Source organism: Phocoena phocoena, chromosome 20 (assembly GCF_963924675.1).
Source record: "Phocoena phocoena chromosome 20, mPhoPho1.1, whole genome shotgun sequence".
Lineage (NCBI taxonomy): Eukaryota > Metazoa > Chordata > Mammalia > Artiodactyla > Phocoenidae > Phocoena > Phocoena phocoena.
The window spans coordinates 20,399,115-20,421,222 of NC_089238.1; the positions used below are offsets into that span (position 1 = coordinate 20,399,115).

General features: G+C 34.5%; 1 protein-coding gene across 1 annotated transcript in view; it reads right to left on the reverse strand.

Annotated features, from left to right (window-relative positions):
* URI1 (URI1 prefoldin like chaperone) overlaps positions 1–22,108 on the reverse strand; it is a 66,712-nt gene that overhangs the window by 14,349 nt on the left and 30,255 nt on the right. The window contains exons 3-4 of the mRNA XM_065898838.1: positions 12,552–12,630; positions 11,369–11,504 (exon numbers count right to left, since the gene is read on the reverse strand). Coding sequence (XP_065754910.1) covers positions 11,369–11,504; positions 12,552–12,630 — 215 coding nt within the window. The remainder of the gene's footprint in view (positions 1–11,368; positions 11,505–12,551; positions 12,631–22,108) is intronic.

Here is a 22,108-nt window from a genome sequence, read left to right on the forward strand (position 1 = left end):
GTTGGAATTTTTCAGTATTCTTTCAACAGTTTCAACAGGACATGCCCCCTGGTGGAAATGTTCACAAACCTCTGTATAGGATCTCTCCTTAAACCAGTTCAAAGGTCTGTACTTCTGCTTTAACACAGACTAAATTCATGCACTTAATTTACTTTTCCCCCATACCTTATTAAAATAACTAAGAAAAAAAATTATGAAGGCATAAAGACAAAGATAAGGGGAAAGGAGACAAGGAATATAGCGGACAAAGGATGTCAACCAAGTTTTGGAAACTGGACAACTGGTAACTGACTTTGCATAACAGAAAAAGCTGAAACTGAAGCAGCTGTAAAGCTGCAGTTGTAGGACTTGGAGAAGGCTCCTCTCTTGGAAATATTTCTGAAGGAAAGGGTGAACTAAAAACAAATATCTGATTCAAGGTTTGAACGGAATGATTAGGTTCCAAACCCCCTTCTCCCAAAGCATAGCCAGGTAATTTCCCTCCTTGACTTATCAGAAGATTTACAGCCTAGAGTGGACTGCAGGGACTGTGGGGAGGGGTGAAGAACCAAGAAGAGAATAGGAAATGTCTTGGTGAAACCAGTGTACATACTGAACCCTGAGACATCCAGCCTGGTTCTCAAAACACTAGGTGATGATTAGAAAATTCTTTTGTAGGATACTAATTAACTCCAAAACTGCTGATTTTTTTTGTCAATCCCTTAATGAGAAAAATCATCTTGCAACTTTAACTCCCTAGGGGAAAGCTATTAGTCAACAAACTCTGCCCACACAGTCTCCTAACAGTGCTTAACTCTTAAGTATGAATGGTCAGCCAATGATCACCAAATATTTGAAGTCTTCACTACAAATGCCAGAAAGGAAAAAAAAAAAAGTAATATGAAAGGAACAAAAAACAAAGGCAATGCATGAAGAAAACTCTAAAATCCTAAAAAAAGATTTTTATATCCACGAAACAATAGTATCTATGCCAAAGAAACATTCAAAGGACAACAGAAAAACAAATAAATGAACAAAAAAACAGAGCTCCTTGGAATTAAAATGTGCAGAAAAAAAAAAATCATTCCATGATTCTAAACATAAAATAGAAGAAATCAGGTAAAAAATTATAACAAAGATAAAGAGATGGACAAGAGAAGAAAATTTTCAAAGAAATAATATTAAAAAATTCCCAAAATTGTAGGGCATGAATCTCCACACTGAAAGGTCCCACCAAACACCTAGCAAATGAATTTTTAAAACTCTACACAAGGTATATATCACTGTGGCATTTCAGATCATGAGGAATAAGACAGGAACCTAAAATTTCTAAGGAGAAAAAACAAGTCACATACAAAGGAAAGAAAATGGCATCAGTTTTTTACTAGCAACCATAAGACAGAAGGCCTTCAAAATTGTTTAAATTCTAAATAGACTAGTTACAAAAAGCAGGAGTATAAAAAATATTTTCAGACACGCAAAATTTCAAAAAATGTATCTCCCACATACCTTCCTAGAAAGTTACTAAAAGCTAAAACTTGAAAGGAGATGCCATAGGAACCAAGAAATGGGAATAAATAAGAGGCAAAGATATGGTACAGTGATAAAGGAAGACACCACGAAGATAGCCATTCTTTGAAATTCAAGATGGGAGCAAATATGAAGGACTCCAGTAAAGAAGTCTCTAAGAATAAAATGAAAGTGTTTGGTTGAATTAGTGATAGATACATAACGTTATGCAACAAACAAAAAAAAGCAGTAAACTTCAAATGAAGAGCTGTTCAAGAATGGAAATGGAATTATATCTAAGAATGAACACTGATTAAACAAAAATTGTAATAAAAAATATTAAAATGATTGAGGAACAGGGAGAAGAACATGAGCTAAATGTTCCCCTTTAATTATACACAGGCAACTAGTAGATACTACATAAAATTGGGGGAAAAAAATCAAGAAAACAGAATATGCAAAGTACTTGGGAAATATGCATAAAAAGAGCAAAGCAAAAGATTAGCCTAAAGACTAAAAGAAATACCTCTAGAGAATGGGAACTGGGAGCAGAGAGGGACAGAGAAGGATACTACTTTTTTATTATATGTTTTAAGGTATATGATGTTTTAAAGCTATTTATGTTTATTCTGAATATAAAACCAAAAATCATAAACTTATACTCTGTAACAAAATACCAATGCATTTAAGATATGCCTCACTGAAGATACTAAAGAATACACATATTGCCTCATAAGATAAATCATAAAAGTTTGTTGATGGCCATACCACATTTCCCATAATACATAGTCCACATGCACTTCATGATCCTAACCTCTCCTACTTCTGAACAAATAAACTTGACTTTATTACTATGAAGATTTTAGTCTAACGTCTTCAACCCAAATATTCTTTACCTAATCTTGCTTCTTTCTCTTCATCGATATTTTCCAAAGCTACATTTTCTATCTATGCTTTGAATCTCATCACCTCCAGGATCTTCTCATTCCTTCCTTCCTCCAGTTAATCACTCACTACATTTACTCACTACAAACCTGCTCAGAAGTTTCCTATGCTCAAAGGAAAATAAAATCTTCCTTTAAAATAACAAGGAGCAAAATTACAGACTAAGAAGCTTCAAGCTTTCCCTGCCTCGCCGAAAAACATCAAAAACACAAAAACTAACTAAAATATCTTAGAGGGGCTCTGGAAAACAGTCAAAGGTCTACAACCATGCAAACACCCAAACAAGAAAAAGCCACAGTCAAAATGGCAGGAAATTTCATGGCATTTTTACTTGCCTTTCCCCACCCACTCCCTAGTGTGGAGCAGTTTTGGTCTGGAGAAGGTGGTAGCCCAGATCCCTGCCTTGAACCACAGAGAACAAACTAGACTGTATTTGCAACATTCTAACCAGTCTGGGGGCTGTCTGAAAAACTGGTATCTGTCTCACCTAAACCAGGCCTCAGGGGGAAGAAATTAGCTGGCACTGCTGTTGAAAGCTGCAGGAGGACTACAGTTCTGCAGATGTCTAGGGCAAGAGATTAGAGGTTGAGCCATACAACAAACATCCTGAGGCTGCAAAGAGAAGTTGAGGTGACAATCTTTGGCAAAGTAAAATATTCAAAAGCAGCCATGTATATAGGGAAATCAAAAATCCATACACAGACCCAGGAAAGACATGCTCAGAAAATACACAAAAGACAAAACTTTTCACTTTGGGTTGATACAAAGGCTTAAAGAATGCCTAGCTTATTAGTGAAGGTCCTTCTCACCACTCTGCAAAGACTGGGAGAGGTGGTTGTGTTTTCAAATGCCCAACTTTCATCAAAATATCAAAAGGCACACAGTAAACAGGAAAACACGGACCATTCAAAAGAACAAAATAAATCTCTAGAAACTGTCCCTGAAGAAACATAGGCATCAGATGTACTAGAAAAGGACTTTAAAACAACTGTTCTCCTATGCTCAAAGAGCTAAAGGGAAATACAAAGAACTAAAGGAAATTTTAAAAACAATGTATGAACAAAGTGAAAATACCCACAAAGAGAAATTATAAAAAGGGCCCAAACACAAATTCTGGAGCTGAAAAATATAATAACTGAATTGAAAAATTCACTAGAGGGGTCAACAACATATTTGAGCAAGCAGAAGAAATAAATCAGTGAACTTGAAGATTACAGACATTTGACATTATCAAGTCTAAGGAACAGAAAGAAAAAAAATGAAGAAAAGTGAACTGAGCCTAAGGGATTTATGGGACATATCAAGTGGATTAATATACGCATTAAGGGAGTTGCAAAAGGATAAGAGACAGAAGGTGGCAAAGGGATTATTTGAAAAAATAATGGCTGAACAACTCTTGAATTTGCCCACACATGAATCTATTGATACAAATCCAAAAAGCTCAACTAATTCCAGGTAGAATAAACCCAATTAGACCTACAGCAAGACACATAATCGAACTTTTGAAAGACAAAGAGAGAATCTTCAAAGCACCAAGAAAAAAACTCATCACATATAAGGGATCCTCAATGAGAATATCAGCAGAGATCTCAACAGAAACCTTGGAAGTCAGAACTCCAGTGGGCTGAAATACTTAAAGTACTGAGAGATTAAAAACTGTCCTTCAGACATGAAGGGTAAATTAAGACATTTCCAGGTAAACAGAAGTTAAAGGAGTTCCTTATCATTACACCTGCCCTACAAGAAAAACTAAAGGGAATTCTCTAGGTTGAAATGAAAGGCCACTAGACAATAACTGGAATCCATATGAACATGTAAAGATCTCTGGTAAGGTAAACGTGGGCAAAAATTTAAAATAGTATTACTGTCATTATGGTCTGTAACTCCACTTTTTATTTGCTACAGGATGTAAAAGAGAAATGCATAAAAAATCATTACAAATCTATGTTAATTGGTATACAATATAAAGATATAATCTGTTACATCAATAATATAAAGGGGGGAACAGAGCTATACAAAATTAGCTTTTTTTCTAAGTGATTGAAGTTAAGCTGGAATCAATTCAAAATACATTGCTATAACCTTAGGATGTTGTAAGTAATCTCCATGGTAACCACAATCAAAATACCTATAAACTATCAATAAAGATAACGAGAAGGGAATCAAAACACTTCACTACAAAAAAATCAACTAAACGCAAAAGAAGGCAGAATGAAGGAAATGAGGTACAAAAGCTATAAGACATACCAAAATATAATAAAATGGCAATGCCCTATAAATAGTTACTATAAATGTAAATGTATTAAAGTACCATGGAGTAGGAAGGCACAGATTAGGAGAATGGATTGGGGGGGGAAAAAAAAAAAACAAGATCCAACTATATGCTGTCAAAAAGAGATTCACTTTACTTCTCAGGACACACATACGTTGAAAGCAAAAGGATGGAAAAGATATTCCACGCAAAGAGTAACAAGAAAGAACTGGAGTGGCTACACTAATATGAGACAAAATAAGTCAAAAAAGGTTACAACAGACGAGCGGTATTTTATATTGATAAAAGGTTCGATCTATCAAGAATACAATTATATACTAAGAAATAAACCTCACCAAGGAGGTAAAAGCCTTGTATGCTGAGAACTACAAAACATTAATAAAGGAAGCTGAAGATGGTTCCAAAAAAAAGAAAAGATAACCCCAAAGAAATGGAAAGATAACCCCATGCTCTTGGATTGGAAGAATTAATATTGTTAAAATGGCCATGCTACCCAAAGCAAGATTTAATGCAATCCCCATCAAACTACCCATGATACTTTTCAAAGAACTAGAACAAATAATCCTAAATTTTATATGGAATCATAAAAGACGCAGAATTGCCAAAGCAATCCTGAGGAAAAAGAACAAAGCAAGAGGCATAACCCTTCCAGAATTCAAAGAATACTGCAAAGCTGGGCTTCCCTGGTGGCACAGTGGTTGAGAGTCCACCTGCCGATGCAGGGGCCACAGGTTCGTGCCCCGGTCTGGGAAGATCCCAAATGCCACGGAGCGGCTGGGCCTGTGAGCCATGGCCTCTGAGCCAGTGCATCTGGAGCCTGTGCTCCACAACGGGAGAGGCCACAATAGTGAGAGGCCTGTGTACTGCAAAAAAAAAAAAAAAAAAAAAAAAAAATACTGCAAAGCTACAATAATCAAAACAGCGTGGTACTGGCACCAAAAAAGACATATGGTTCAATGGACAAAATAGCTGAGAAATAAACCCACAGATGTATGGTCAATCTTCGACAAAAGAGGCAAGAATATACAGTGGGGAAAAGACAGTCTCTTCAGCAAGTGGTGCTGGGAAAGTTAGACAGCCACATGCAAATCAATAAAGTTAGAACACACCCTCACACCATACACAAAACTAGACTCAAAATGGCTTAAAGACTTAAATACAAGACATGACACCATAAAACTCCTAGAAGAGAACATAGGCAAACATTCCCTGACATAAATCGTAACAATGTTTTCTTAGGTTAGTCTCCCAAGGCAACAGAAATAAAAGCAAAAATAAACAAATGGGACCTAATCTTAGAAGCTTTTGCACAGCAAAGGAAACCATAAACAAAACAAAAAGACAACCTACGGACTGGGAGAAAACATTTGTAAGTGATGCGACTGACAAGAGCTTAACTTCCAAAATATATAACCAGCTCATATGACTCAATAACAAAAAAACAAACAACCCAATCAAAAAATGGGCTGTAGACCTAAGTAGACATTTCTCCAAAGAAGAGATACAGATAGCCAATAGGCACATGAAAAGATGCTCATCGTCGCTAATTATTAGAGAAATGCAAATCAAAACGACAATGACGTACCACCTCACACCGGTCAGAACGGCCAACATCAAAAAGTCTACAAACAACAACGCTGAAGGGGGTGTGGAGAAAAAGGAACCCTCCCACACTGTTGGTGGGAATGTAAATTGGTGTAGCCACTATGGAAAAAACAGTATGGAGGTTCCTCAAAAAACTAAAAATAGAGTTGCTATATGATCCAGCAATCCCACTCCTGGACATATATATCCAGAGAAAACTAAAATTCGAAAAGATAACATGCACCCCTATATTCACAGCATCACTATTTACAATAGCCAAGACGTGGAAACAACCTAAATGTCCACTGACAGATGAATGGATAAAGATGTGGTATATACATACAATGGAATATTACTCAGCCATAAAAGAAGAATGAAATAATGCCATTTGTAGCAACACAGATGGAGCAAGAGATTATCATACTAAGTGAAGTAAGTTAGAAAGAGAACAACAAATGCCATATGATATCACTTACATGTGGAATCTAAAATACAACATACATGAACATAGGTAGAAAACAGAATCACAGATATAGAGAACAAACTTGTGGTTGTCAAGGGGGAGGGGGAGTGGGGGAGGGAAGGATTGGGAATTTGGGATTGCAGATGCAAACTACTGAGTTGGCCAAAAAGTTCATTTGGGTTTTCCCGTAAGATGTTACAGAAAAACCCAAACGAACTTTCTGGCCAACCCAATATTATACATAGGATAGATAAACAACAAGGTCCTACAGTATAACACAGGGACCTATATTCAATATCCTGTGATAAACCATTATGGAAAAGAATATGAAAAAGAATATATATGTATAACTGAATCACACTGCTGTACAACAAAAATTAAGACAACATTGTAAATCATCTATACTTCAATAAAAGTTTAAAATAAAGAATTACAAAAATACACACACCTAACAACAGAGCCTCAAATATATGAAGCAAAAATTGACACAATTCAAGCAGTTCTGCAGTAAGAATTGGAGATGTCAATATCCCACTTACAATAAAGGACAGAAGAACCAGAAAGGAGAATGATTAAGGAAAGAGGACTTTGACAGCACTATAGAACAGCTAGACCTAACAGATACATACAGAACATTCCACCCAACAGGAGCAGAATACGTATCTTCTAAGGGAAACATGGAACATTCTCCAAGAAAGACCATGTGATAGGTCAAAAAACAAGTCTTTAAAAATTTTCACAAGATTGAAACCACACAAAGTATTTTTTCCAATCAAAATGGAATGAAATCAGAAACCAACCACAGAAGGCAAACTGAAAAATTCACAAACACATGGAAATTTAACAAAACACTGAATTAAGCAATGGGTCAAAGTAGAAATCACAAAGCAAATTAGAAAATACCTTGAGATCAACAAAAATGAAAACACAATACACTAAAATTTATAGGACACAGAGAAAGCAATGCTGAGAGAGATTTATACCTGTAAACAACTACATTAAAAAAAAGATCTCAAATCATAACCTAACTGTATGCTTTAAGAAACTTGAAAAAGAATAATAAACTATATCCAAAGCAAGCAGAAGGAAGGAATAACAAAGATTAGAGTAGAAATAAACAAAATAGAGAATGGAAAAACAACAGGGAAAAATCAAAAATAAAAGCTGGTTCTTTGAGAAGACAAACAAAACTGACAAGTTTTTACCTAGACTGACTAAGAAAAAGAGAGACTCAAGTCACTAAAACCAGAAATAAAAGTAGAGATGCCTTTATAATCACATATAGAACCTGAAATGAAATATGCTGTAAACCTGCAGGAAGAAGAATAAAAAGCAGAATCTTAAATAAAAAGCTAAATTAAAAAAAAACAAAAAGAAAAGTGAGACAATACTACTTATTTTACAGAAACAGGATTATAAAGGAATACTGTGAACAGTTGAATTCCAACAAACTGAATAACCTAGATAGACAAATTCCTAGAAACATATGGACTACTAAAACTGAAATGAGAAGAAACAGAAAATCTGAGTAGACCTAGAACAAGTAAGAAGATTGAATCAATAATCAAAAACCTCCCAACAATGAAAAGCCCAGAACAGAGACTTCCCCAATGGTCCAGTGGTTAAGACTCCATGCTCCCAATGCAGGGGGCCCAGGTTCAATCCCTGGTCAGGGAACTAAGATCCCACATACCGAAACTAAGCCCATGTGCCGCAACTACTGAGCCCCCATACTCTAGAGCCTGTGCAATACAACTAGAGAAGCCCACATGCCACAATGAAGAGCCCACAACGAAGACCCAACACAGCCAAAAAAAAAAAAAAAGACCCAACACAGCCAAAAAAACAAAAGCCCAGAACAGATGGCTTCACAGATGAATTCTACCAAACAAAGAAGAATTAACACCAATTCTTAAACTCTTTCAAAATAGTGAAAAGGAAGGAATACTTTCTATGAGGCCAGCCAGACGAAGACACTAAAAGAAAACAACAGGTATTTCGCAACAGCAAAGAAAATTTATGGTCACATAAAAACCTGTACAAAAAGGTTTATAGCAACTCTGTTTGTAAATGCCAAAACACTGGAAGCAAACCCAAATGTCCTTCAATAGATAAATAGAAAACCTGTGGTACATGCATGTAATGGAACACTACTCGGCAATAAAAAGGAATGATCCTTTTCATACACAGAACAACCAAGATGAGGCATTATGGTGAGTGAAAGAAGTCTCAGAAGGTTACCTAGTGCATGCTTCCACTTATATGACATTCTAGAAAAGGTGATAGATCAGTGGTTGTCAGGTCTTAGGGGTAGACGTAGGGTGTGACCACAAAAGGGAAACATTGAGAGAGTTTCTGGTGTGGTCCCATGTCCTAACTAAGGTATATCCTGTATCCTATTCTGTTTATTGATTGTGGTGCTGGTGAAACAAATCTTTACAAGTGCTGTAACTCACAGAACTGTATACCAAATAAAAAGTCAACTTTGCTCTGGTAATTTTAAAAAATAAAAAACTTTAAAAAGCTGGTCATATTCATGTTAAATGGCCAAATGCCAGATGTGAGCAAAAGGGTAGGACACTGAGCTTGCCATCTTCCTCTTACAAATGATCTTCCTCTGAGTCACCACCTCTGAATCCTTTTATTGTTGTGTTAAATCCATTTTGTCCTGTATTTTGATTACTTTTTAAACATGCAGTGACCTCCCTTCAACCTTCCCCAATTACTCTGTTGACACTGAGGTAGGTATGTTTAACCTGCTTTATTTCTCCTGCCTTAAGAAAAATAAAGTATCTTTCCTTAATAAATGTTAAGTACAATAATATGCCTGAACAATTTCTTCAGTTATTATAAATTATTATAAAACTGTGTGATAACTTTTTAGAATTCATTTACCAAAATAGATTCTCAAACATAATTTATTATTTATGCATTCTGAAAATTATTTTAGATAAATATTGACCCCAAAAGTCATCATTTTGGTCACTTCCTAAAACCGTATTTAACACTGGAAAGTGATTTACCAAAAAATATTTTGCTATTCTAGAGTTCTGTTCTATTCTATTAAAAGTATTCTTCCATTAATATAAGTCAAATTGATTCTAAAGATTTCTTTGCTGAAATATCCATATGAAAATCAAAGTGAACAAACTTCAAAAGACAATGAACTGATTTCATATCAGCAGAGTTACGCCAGTAGATAAAGAAAGCCTTCACCATTAAGAAAGGTCTTTAAAGAATTATGCCCATTCTCTTTGCTCTAATATACATGACTTACTTTAATGTAGTAATGCCAAAAGAATTATCATCGCCAGAAATTATACACAAGCCAAACAATAAGATTCTGATTAGTGGCACAAAAGATCAAAATATATATCAATTATAAACTTATAGGAGTTGATTTGCAATTAGAGTCTCCAAATATAGATTCCAGAATTTTCACTGAGTAAATGAGTTCTCCAACTAGTACCCACTCATGTATAAGTGAAATAATTTCAGCTTTAGAAAACTCAGCTGCTTTCTATCTACATGACCTCATTTATACAGAAGGAGCCTCAAAAATTTATTTTCAGATGCATATTTAACTAGAAGGCTAAAAATCAGGTAGGGGTGATATTATACTATCAATTTAAGTATTCTATTACAGAAATAAGAACATAGATTAGATATTAAATAAACCTAATTTTAAAATGCAACTAAAGGGCTTCCCTGGTGGCGCAGTGGTTGAGAGTCCGCCTGCCGATGCAGGGAACATGGGTTCATGCCCCAGTCCGGGAAGATCCCACATGCCGCGGAGCGGCTGGGCCCGTGAGCCATGGCTGCTGAGCCTGCGCGTCCAGAGCCTGTGCTCCGCAACGGGAGAGGCCATAACAGTGAGAGGCCCGCGTATACCGCAAAAAAAAAAAAAAAAAAAATGCAACTAAGCTAGCACCCAAGCCAACACATCCAACTACACAACGTGTGTGTGTGGATATGTATAAATCAATAAACAATATCACAGATAAAGAAAACTAGAACTACCTCAATAAAATGAGGCAGAAACCTCAAACCACTTAAGTTTAAGGGTGACATTTTAGGTAGCATCTCTCCCCACCTGGCCTTTTCTTCTGTAAAATGGAAATGTGACCTCTTCCAAACCAAAACGCATGGTAAGAACTGTTTCTACTTTTGCAAATAGGTATTTATCTTAGTTCAATAAGGAGAAGGAGAAGGAAGTAAATTCCTTCTCTGTGCTAAAGTATTAAAAAGTGGAAGTAAGTCTATGAAAAGCATCTAAAACAAACCAATTATAAAATATCAAATGACCCCAATTCTTATACCTATCCAACTTCTACCTACAAAACCATATGTGATAACTTTTACACTTGGTAATTTCCGAAAACATACTAATGGGTGACATTTCCAACCAGATGTTCCATTCTCCAGACCACATTCTCAAACACTGGATCTGCTCAAACTACCCCCAATTCGGAAGAATCACAAATAGCCTGGATATTTGTTATATTTATCTAATAAATCAATGGAAAGTACTTTTAATAGCAAACAGTCCATCAGCGTGGCACTCTGTGAACCAATACACATCCAGCAAAGAAACATCATTTATAATTGGTACATACGTTCTTTCCGGTGCTCAACTAAGCCCACAGCCTGCTTTGCTGAACATTTTGCAAACCAATTGTCCCCAAGTAAAACAGTGACTTCATTAGTATGGACAAGTTTTCCTGGCATGAAGGCAAAGGGGCCAAATGGTACCTATTGTTTAAAAAAAAAAGGGGGGGGGGGTCAAAAAAGTTAAAAAAACTACATTTTATAAAGCAGCATTAAAAGCTCTGTGTGAAGGTCCTTTTTATCTCTACACTAGGAAAAATAAAATGTCAATTTCATGGAAATTTAACATTATATTAAAATTTCACTGGGAAAACCTATAGAAAGTTGTTTTAGGTTAATAAATCAACATTAAAACAAGAAAAGAGCATATTTACATATAGCTTGCAGAGAAATTAGTGTTGCTTCCGAATGTTTATATTTTTTGCTCATTCATAAATCTAAATGAAAGCAAACTAGAAATAAAGTGTTAATAAAGAATAACTTTGATTTTTAAAAACTGAAAATTATTTCTGAGAAAAGTCTCTTTTTTGAGCGAAACAGGAATTAACAAATACACAGCTTTAAAGGGTTTACAAAATTTATGAAATATTTGAGCTGGTATAATAAAGAACAATACATTTTCAAAATATTTGGGCTAATTTAATTAAGAACACAGTCTTTATGAAAAAGAATATTTATGCAATGAAAGAATCTAATTCAGGGCTCACGAATAGACTGCTATGTTGATATGAAACATCATGCAAAACAAAAATCAGCAGCACCTTTTTATATAAAATCAATGTTCTAGGGTTTAATTCTGTGAATAACACAACATTATGGTCTATTCCTGCTCTGGCTAATAGGAAATGACTACATGCCATATTTCTGTTGCAATTAGTTTTCTAACATAGTAAATTTGCATACCAAATATGTCAAATTTTATGCTAACATTTATGCCATCATAACATGATAATTTAATATAAATCTGAAAAAAGGCAAAGTACATACCAACTATTACTACAATTAGTGTATTATTATAAAGTAAAACAAAAACAAACCTTCCTTGCTATGGCAGCTACCTCTGATCGAGGCCATCAGGAAGGCAATTTGTGAATCAATACACATAAAGCAAAGAAACATCTTTTTACTCTACACAGTTAATATCTTTACAAAAAACAACATATTACTTTAAAAGAAACACACCAAACATACCATGATATTATAAGACAACTTATCAGGCAAGGTACTGAGTCTTTCTTCAAGGGCATTATAGTCATTATCTACTTTCTTCCTGTTGACAAAAAAAATACCAAATACTAAATTAATACACAAATTAACAATTCCTCAAGTAGCCTATGTATCATAAGACAAGCTAATCAAACACCTAGTTTTAGCAATTTAAAGATTAAAGTATTTTTTAATTTTAAAATCGTGTTTTTACAAAATTTAGCAACAGCATTATTCCACCATACATTTATCAAAATATTAAGACTCTCAGGGACATTAGCTTTTAGATATAGGACACACACATCTTGAAAATTAGTGTTTCCTATGGTAGAGGATCATCTGAATTAAACAAGATTTGGAAATTAAGGGAGACAGTGAGTTTGGAGGGACACGGGCTCAAGATGAAGGAAGAAGAGTTGATAAAAGCTTTTGAGTGAACAAACACTGTTTTTGGAATAGAAATCACGAACACAAAATAGGATCAGATGCTTCAGTTCTCCTTGGAAAACTTTAGGTTGAAAAATGTGGTAGAGTCATCAACCCTTCAGTTATTCATACTAATGTTATTAAGGTAAGAGACAATCAATCAGGGGCTAAAAGAAATTAGGTAGAGGTAATATAAAAAGCATTTCGATTGGGCCTTGGTGTCTGTTCCATGTTTTATCTAAACAGAACTACCTAAATAAAGTAATTTCAAACCATTAAAGGATGTAATTCTGTAAGAGCAGAAATGGTCATATGTTTCCACACTGTGAACCCTACTCAGTTCTCACACCTGCTGGAACTGAACAGCCCTACAATGAGATACCTCTTTTCAAACCTTCTCTGGATATGAGGTTTCCTAAGGGTTGCCTGCTAGGCTGCAGGCTGCAAGCAAAACCAGAGCACTGAAATTTTTTTAAAGCAGACAGGTGGTGGTCTCAATTTTTAAGAATAACAAAAACAAAAAACTCATCATTTCAGCAAGTAATTTAAAAGAACATGTAGATATTGTCGAATTAAAATTAGAATAAATTGCAGCATAGATAATCACTCTCCAGATAATAAAAATGGCTGCGTTATAAAAACCATGGAATTGGTTTCAGTTTACTCCTTAGCTCCCCTAAAGCAACAGTAACATAATAAAAATCATCCCATTTAGTCTTAAAAATATCAAGGAATTTCACATATACATTGTCATTCATCCTAAAATATTCCTGCAGTAAATGTCACTTATCAACATTTTCCTCTTACAAAAGAGAAAACAGAAGGAAAATGGAAAAAACCACACGTTTAAGAGAAATTAGATCTGCTCTATCAAGAAGAGGTAAGCAATAAGCAATGACCTTAACATGGTCTTCTGACCTGTATTCTTTCAAGCAAGGCTTTTCATTTTCTAATGTTCTAGTGCTTTTTAAAGAATTTCTTCTGGAATCCTTTTTTATAAATAAACATAAAATGTGTTTAAGGCAAAAATGATCCTTCTGGATACATTTTTATATGAATAAAATGTTAGGAAACTTCATGAACAGGGCTATATACCAGAAAGAACATGGCTTTGAAGTCAGACCAGAGGGTCAATCCCAGATTCATCACTTAACATAAACAAATTAACCCTAGTCTTAGTATCTTCAATGGTAAAATTGGAATAATGCCTAACTATTGCACAGATTCAAAGAGGACTAAATATAAACGGTCTAACACCCTGCCCAGCACTGAACACCTACATTGAGCACCCAATGACCCTTTTTCCATGAAGTATCAAAAAAATACCAATTCTAAAATTTTAAAGAAAGACTATATTACCCACTAAAATAATTCTACTTTGTCAAATTCATTCAATTTGACACAAATAGCACAACTTACTGCTAAAAGTATAGCTAAATGTAACAATTCAGGAAGCTTTTGGAAACAGGATTGGTGCAAGTAATAAATGGGATACTGTCCATAAAGATCTGATGTGACACAATACCTACACACAGTGAACTCAATATTAAATCTACAAACACTAGCAGTTTTAGATAAGTAATTTTACAAATGCTTAGATGTCTAAATGTTCCTACAATTGTTAAACAGCTAGTATTCAAGTTAGCATTCAATATATACTATTCCAGTAAATACACCTGAAAAGGGGGGGACTTCTAACAAAACATCTCTTTTATATATTAAAAGAACAGTAGGTTCAATCAAGGTACTATAAGAGATCAATAGCAGTATTATTCCAAAGCACGTATAATTCAGTTTTAAACTTATCAATAATTCTCTCTAGAACAAAAATGTGGACATATTGGAGAACAGTTTAAGACTGGAGTTGCTATTTCTAAATTTTGAATTGTTTTCTAAAAATACAAAAAGAAAGGAGAAGATAATTTAAAAAGCAGCTCATGCAGAAATCCTTTTTGAAGGGAGGCAAGTAGGAGTCAAGCAGTGTCTTTGGGAGAAATTATGGCTTGAGGAACTCTCTCCCTTAAATTCCCACTAGTGGAAATATCCAGCATCAAGTGCCTGGTCAAACAGTTATCTCCAAATAGTCCCTCTCATACTTAGGGCTTAAATAATCCCATTAAAGATCACAAAGCCTATAAAACAGAAAACACAAAAATGACTCTAAGAACTAATGTGTTATGGAAGGTTGTACCTATCTTTATTTGTACCAAAATTGAATAGATGTTTTTCTATTTTACCACTGAGAAATATATAACTAAATTTTTAGAGACTGTAAAATATGTAGTCAAAGAAGGGACTGCTTAAAATAATTTTTTTTCAAATAGGAAATAAAACCCAGATATAGTTAGGATAAACCTCTCAAGCCTACTTATTTATTCTATATAGACCTCTTTGTTTGGCTTCACCATATCTGATCCTTACAGATTAGGTTCAGCCTTCAATTCTTAATTTAAAAGAATTATCCAATAAATAAGATTTAATTTGCATCAGATATCCTCATGCAATGTTCCTTATAGAAAATAAGAACTAAAGCACTGCTATAAGGCATATAAGAAACTTTTATAATCTTCTTTCGAGTCTTGCTAATCATGTGCTATAATATCATAAAAGCCTCCTGAGAAGCATCTATTGTTACTAAAAAGCAGCAGCAAAAAAAAGGACATAACTACAAACGAGCCTTAACCTTAAGGATGAAGATCAGGACAGATCTCATGAGAGATACCTTATTTTCATAAGGTTATAAAAAGTATGAGAGGGCTTCCCTGGTGGCACAGTGGTTGAGAGTCTGCCTGCTGATGCAGGGGACACGGGTTCGTGCCCTGGTCCGGGAAGATCCCACATGCCGCAGAGCGGCTGGGCCCGTGAGCCATGGCCGCTGAGCCTGCGGGACCGGAGCCTGTGCTCCGCAATGGGAGAGGCCACAACAGTGAGAGGCCCACGTACAGCAAAAAAAAAAAGTATGAGAGACAGTAAGTTAAATGATGTGTATGCTCAAGTACTTATAGGTGAAGTATGCAGATGTCCACAATTTACTGTCAAATGCATCATAAAAAAATGGATTAAGCGTTGAGGTATGGATAGATACGTGATCAAGATTCATCTATTTAATTCTTTCAATTTTTCTGTATGTTTGAAGATTTTCATAATAGAATATTAAAAAAGGAGATGGGAGAAATATGAGAGGAACTCCTTATTTTTAGTCCTCTTCTTAAATGCAAAGGATAAAAGAGAATCTTTGTAAAGCAAAAGAAAAAGTTCTACATCCCTTCTTTGAGACAAGTGATTAAAGACTCCAATTTCCAGCTTTCAGTAATAAAAAAGGAAAATAAAACAAATCACTGAAATAAAATTTTGTTAATTTTCACTTTAATGTATGAAGTTGGAATAGGCAGAAAATAGACATTAAGCCCATTTTTAAAAAAATCTTCTCTATCATTCTCTTTACCTAATATCCTAAACAAAAAAGCAGAAAACACAAAGAGATGCTTTAAGGGAGAAAGGGAAAAGGGCTTTACATTAGTATTAATATTTGGGCTGATCTGGGGCAGAGTTAATGCTTTTAAGTTTTTAATTTAAGAAATTATAAAACCCAAAGATTTTGGAATATATATGAATAAATATACAATCTTCTTTAAAAATGATTTGCAGTCCATCATACCCACTCTAGAATGTCCCATTAAGCATCCAAGAAACCTTTGTTTCACTTCAATTCACCATTTATTGAGTGCCTGCTCTGCAACCAAGCCTTATGCCATATGCTGCAGGGATCATCACTCAAATATAGCATGTCTTTTTTTTTTTGCAATGCTTTTCTGTTAAAGATCCACTGGCTTGATGGATGCCTCGGTTTTTACCTCAAAAATTAAGAAAATAGAGGAATACTGAATTCGGGCATTGTAAAGAGAGAAATCTTCTCGTTTCTAAAGAAAGGAATTACTGATTTTTTTAAAGTATCCTCTTAAACAGCATAAATTATCAAGGTTATATTAAGCAATAAAAACATTCTTGAAAGACGGATCTACATTGTTGTGCCTTCTGCAATCTGATGGGAAGGGGAACACTTTTAACAATTTAAATGTATCTGTATTAAATCAACAGCATTTAAAAAAATGGTCATGGCAAAATAAAATACTATCAAGATAAATGATAGTATTCAAAATTCAGGCAATATGGTCTGATATTCCTTCTTCTCAACTCATACCTAGGAAACATATCAGAAGATGCTGATGAAATAATCCATGTTCTTTATATTTTATAAGTCTATCAGAAAACTTTACACAGCAAAGGTGGGAGAGAGGAATTTGTGCCCTCCACCAACAACCATGCACATGTAACTTCACACTTGTCAGTTATCATTGGTACCTGTTTCTTCATCAGTATTCTTTTGCTCTGAGAATAGAATGAGATGTGAATTCAAAGTAAGAAAGTTTAAAAGTTATATAAAAACACATTACTCTAAGTGTGAAAGAAATGCCCTCAAAGTGCCTAAGTCTTAGCTTTAGGTGATGAGTTTATAGGCAATTTTTATTTTCCAAATTTTCTACAACTGATACATATTTCTGTAACACATCAGGAGAGACTTTTAAGAAAAGATGACTTTAGATGTGATAATTTATAATTGACTTAAGCTTTGAATGTTTGTGCCAGTTTCTACTTAAATCTAAGCTTAATTTATAAGTTTTATCATTTCAATTTCTTGTTTTCTATACTTTAGAAAAAAAGGAAACTTTTGTTTGTTGTTCATAACCCTTTATGGTCACTGATACCTATAAAAAACTGATAAAAACTCTAGATCTTTCCCTGAGAAAAAGGCCTTGTATTTTGCACAAATTTCAATAGATCCCTTGAGGTTACTGTTTCTTTCAAGAGGTCTTACGTGAGGAAAAAAATAGCAATCCTGGCTCTGAACGCACCAAATACATAAAATCCTCAAAATTATCTATAACTTGCTTGATTTAAATAAAAAGAAAAATGGGAAAACTATCACCAATTTGGTCATGAGTTCAAAATAAATTAGTAAAAAAGTTAAATTGTAAACATGCCTAATTTTTTTACAGCTTACATTTTCCTTAGTCATACACTGATAGTCACAACTTCTTTTGTCTTTAGTACATCAGAATTTAGACTTTTGTATCTCAAAACAAGAGCATGAACTCTAGATTATCGCTGAATGATACCCCTCTCAGTCAAGCATTGTTGCTGCAATATTTACCCTTCATCCTCAGTGCTCTGTGCTTGAAAGTTTTATTGCATACTGCTCTCATTTTATAAAATAAATAAATAAAAATGAATGAAAACCGAAAAAAATCAGAGTGCAAAGAAATGTAGTTTTCAAAACTAATACGGTTAAGACAAAGATGAAAAATCATGAGGTGTCCAAATCGCATTGAGGTGTAGCCTCAATCAGATATATCAAAATACTCACTGGACTTAAGCTGACTGTGAGAAACTGTGAACCAAAATATACAGACACTGGAAATACATTCAAAGACTATGTTCTAAATGATGAGATGTCATTAGGGATTTTTTTTTATATATACAATAGCTTAAACTCTTTGGGGGAAAAATATTCCCCTGTAACATATAATTTTGCCTTTTATTTTCAGAAATGCGTTAAGTATTAAACTAGTGTGGTTTTTCCAAAAACATGATACAAAGGTGAGGGGACTCCTAGAAGTTAACAAATTCTAATTACAGTTTAAAAATAATTAACTCTTTTAAAAAAGAAAAGAAGGGCTTCCCTGGTGGCGCAGTGGTTGAGAGCCCGCCTGCTGATGCAGGAGACATGGGTTCGTGCCCCGGTCCGGGAAGATCCCACATGCCGCGGAGCGGCTGGGCCCGTGAGCCAGGGCCGCTGGGCCTGCGCGTCCGGAGTCTGTGCTCCGCAAAGGGAGGCCACAGCAGTGAGAAGCCCGCGTACCGCAAAAAAAAAAAAAAAAAAGAAAAGAAAAGAAAAAAACCCTAAGCATTTACAATTTGACCACAATTTGACATTAACAAGAATTAAGAAGCTGAAGGGAATAAAACAAAATGTCTTAAAAAGCGAGAGGGAGAGAATTAGCTTCTCTTCAGAATTATGAGTAAGTTTATCTTTATTCTTTTATTTCTACCTTTCAGTAAATATGTATTCATTTTATATTCAGAATAAAAAATTTTAAACTTAATACAGATTTTGTTTCTTAAAAAATCCTTCTTAAAACATTCAACTTGAATCTTTTTTTTATCTTAATTTGCTTTGAAACATCATACACAAAAATTTCAAAACTTACTTAACATCCCAACCCATGTACTAAAACATGACACCAGAAAAAAAAAACCTGAAGAATGACAGAGAAGGGGGTTTTTATGTATGATTCCTGCCTCTTGCCCTTGCCCCTAAAGACATTTTCATAAATAACAACAGAAATCCCAATAAAAGTATGCAACATCTTCAGAAAATTGGAAGATTTTATGACACATAAAAATAAAAAAGCCCAGAGGGCCTGTACAAAACAGTGACTGAAAACTCTGTGGTCAGTATAATGAAGACTCTGAAAAATACGGTTGCCAAACTTACCTAATATTGAGGAGTGAACTCATCATCATGAATAAATGTTTTTAAAGTATTAAAGGTATGCAGATCGATATTTCATATAGTATGCATAAAAAATAAATTTTATATAAGCATATGAAGGCAAGTCAAGAAAACACTGTTTCAGGTAATTCATGGGAAACACACTACAAAACCACAGCATTGCTCAGTGCTTTTGTGGGGCAAGGTATCCCTCAAAAACATCAGGCGTAGATATAGATATTCACCCATTTGTATTGACTAACTAGAAAGAGGAACTGAAAGAAAGAAAAGTGGGGGGGTGAGGGGAGAGAGAGAGAAAGAAAGAGTGAGAGAGAGAGAGAGAGGGAAAGAGAGAGAGAAAGGGAGAAAGAGAAAGAAAGAAAAAAAGAAAGAAAGAGAAAGAAGGAAAGAAAGAATAAAGAAGGAAAGAGAAAGAAAGAAAGAGAAAGAAAAATCATCAAATCTTCACCTGTGATTTTTAACTATTTAGGCATGCTCTCTTGGTTATTTCTCACTATATACTTTGACTATAACCTATGCTAGAAACTAATTACTTTTCTTAAAATACTATTTTTTTCCAGTTTCCTTTGAAAAATAAAAAATGTCAAGTTTGCTTTACAATCCCCCCTCTCAAAATTCACATTCTTCAGAATTTTTACATCCAAATTTAAAGTTATTCTTTCTAAAATTAAACATCTGAGCAATATAAAATAGCTTTTTCTATATTTTCATTTAAGTTTGCTTCAGGTGATTTCATAGATATCTTTACTACTTAAAATTCTCAAGATAATTTGCAGGAAACAAGACTTTTTTTTTTACACAATTCATATGCATATAATTTATGATTACAAACAGTGCCTAACATACAGATGATTTGTATGTGCCAGGCATCAGATACCATATTCCATTTAATTCTCACAAATCAACACAAGTAATGAGACTTCTTTTTTCTGTGGGGCATGTTCAACAGAAGTCATCTATAGTGCATTAAAAATGACCATAAATTTTTTGTCACTCCTCCCACCAACATGTGGAGTCTATTTCCCCACCTTTTGAATTTGGTCTAGTTTTATGAGTTCCTCTCACCAACAGAATGTGGCCTTGCAGCTTCCATTCTTGCTGCCCTTATAGCATCATGTAAAGTAAGCAAGATAAAAGAGCACATGGAGAGTGAGGCCCAGCTAACAGCCAAGCACTAGTCACCAGACTTGTGGGCAAGGCCATTTTGGGCAACCAGCTACCAAAAGGCTGCAACCACACGAGTGAGCCCAAACAAGATCAGAAGAAAACAACAGAGGTAAGTTCAGTCCAATATGCACAACCAAAGAACCATATATAGGTAAATGGTTGCTGTTTTAAGCCAGTACATTTTGGAGTAATTTTATTAAAGAACAATAAATAATGGATACAACAGCTTAGCAAGGATGTATTTTGAGTTGTATAAGTCATACTCTCAGTCATGTGGCGATTATTTATTTAAAAAAAATAAGTACCAAAAAATATTTGGTAACTCTAAAAATCAGACATTTGACACACAATGAAGTTCATGGGAACATAAAGAATAGGAGTTAATTAATGACTGAAAACAATCTCCAAAGTAGAGTATTAAATGTACAGTGTACAGTGTGATTTCATTTTTATCAAAGAGTGGGAGCATAATATATATAAATATGTGGATGAATACATATACGTACATACATACACACACACATACATACACACACCCCTTGTGCAAATAATTTCTGAGAAGATTCGCAGGGAACTGGTAAAGAGCAGTCATTTACCAAGAAGAGAAGTGAGAACTGGAAGACAGGGCTAAGAGGGAAACTACATACCATTTATACCCTTTTGTACTTCTTAAAGTTTGAACTATATAAATATACTGCCCAATTTCAAATTTTTAATTTAAAATTTAAACAGCTAATATGCAATCTTCTATGTCTTTAGGATATATACTGAAATATTTCCAGATGAAATGAAATGCTTCAGAGTAATGTCAAAATGGAGGTGGGGGTAGAGGGTAGGATAGGCTATTTTAAAAGGAAACAAACAGTTCAGATGCAATCATGAGTTGATAATCATTGAATCTGAGTGATGGGTACATGTGGGTTCAGTACAGAACTCTGTCACCCTTTGTTTGAAATTCTTCATAATAAAAGTTATTTAAAAACATTAATATAAAGCTTTAACAATACCACTCAGGAAGCCATCTCTCCATCATGATATAAGAAGGTAACGGCGTGAATACAAAATATTCAGGAATATTTACAAAGCTTTGGAGGGTTTTTTGGTTTTTCCTTCTTTCTTCACCTGACAATTAGTTAAACTTTTCAAAAAAGATTTCAGAGTTACTATTGATATTTATTGAGTACCAGTGTGGATGTTCTATAGACATTGTCTAACACTTTACCTTCAAGTTAAGTAGTTATCATCATCACTTTACAAAAAGAAAACTAAAAATCTCAGTCATTCACCCAAGGTGACAAAGTTAGTAAATGACAGGATTCAAATGTAGGCCTGTGGCTCTAAATCCCATGTTCTTTAGGGAAGAATTTAAAAGATT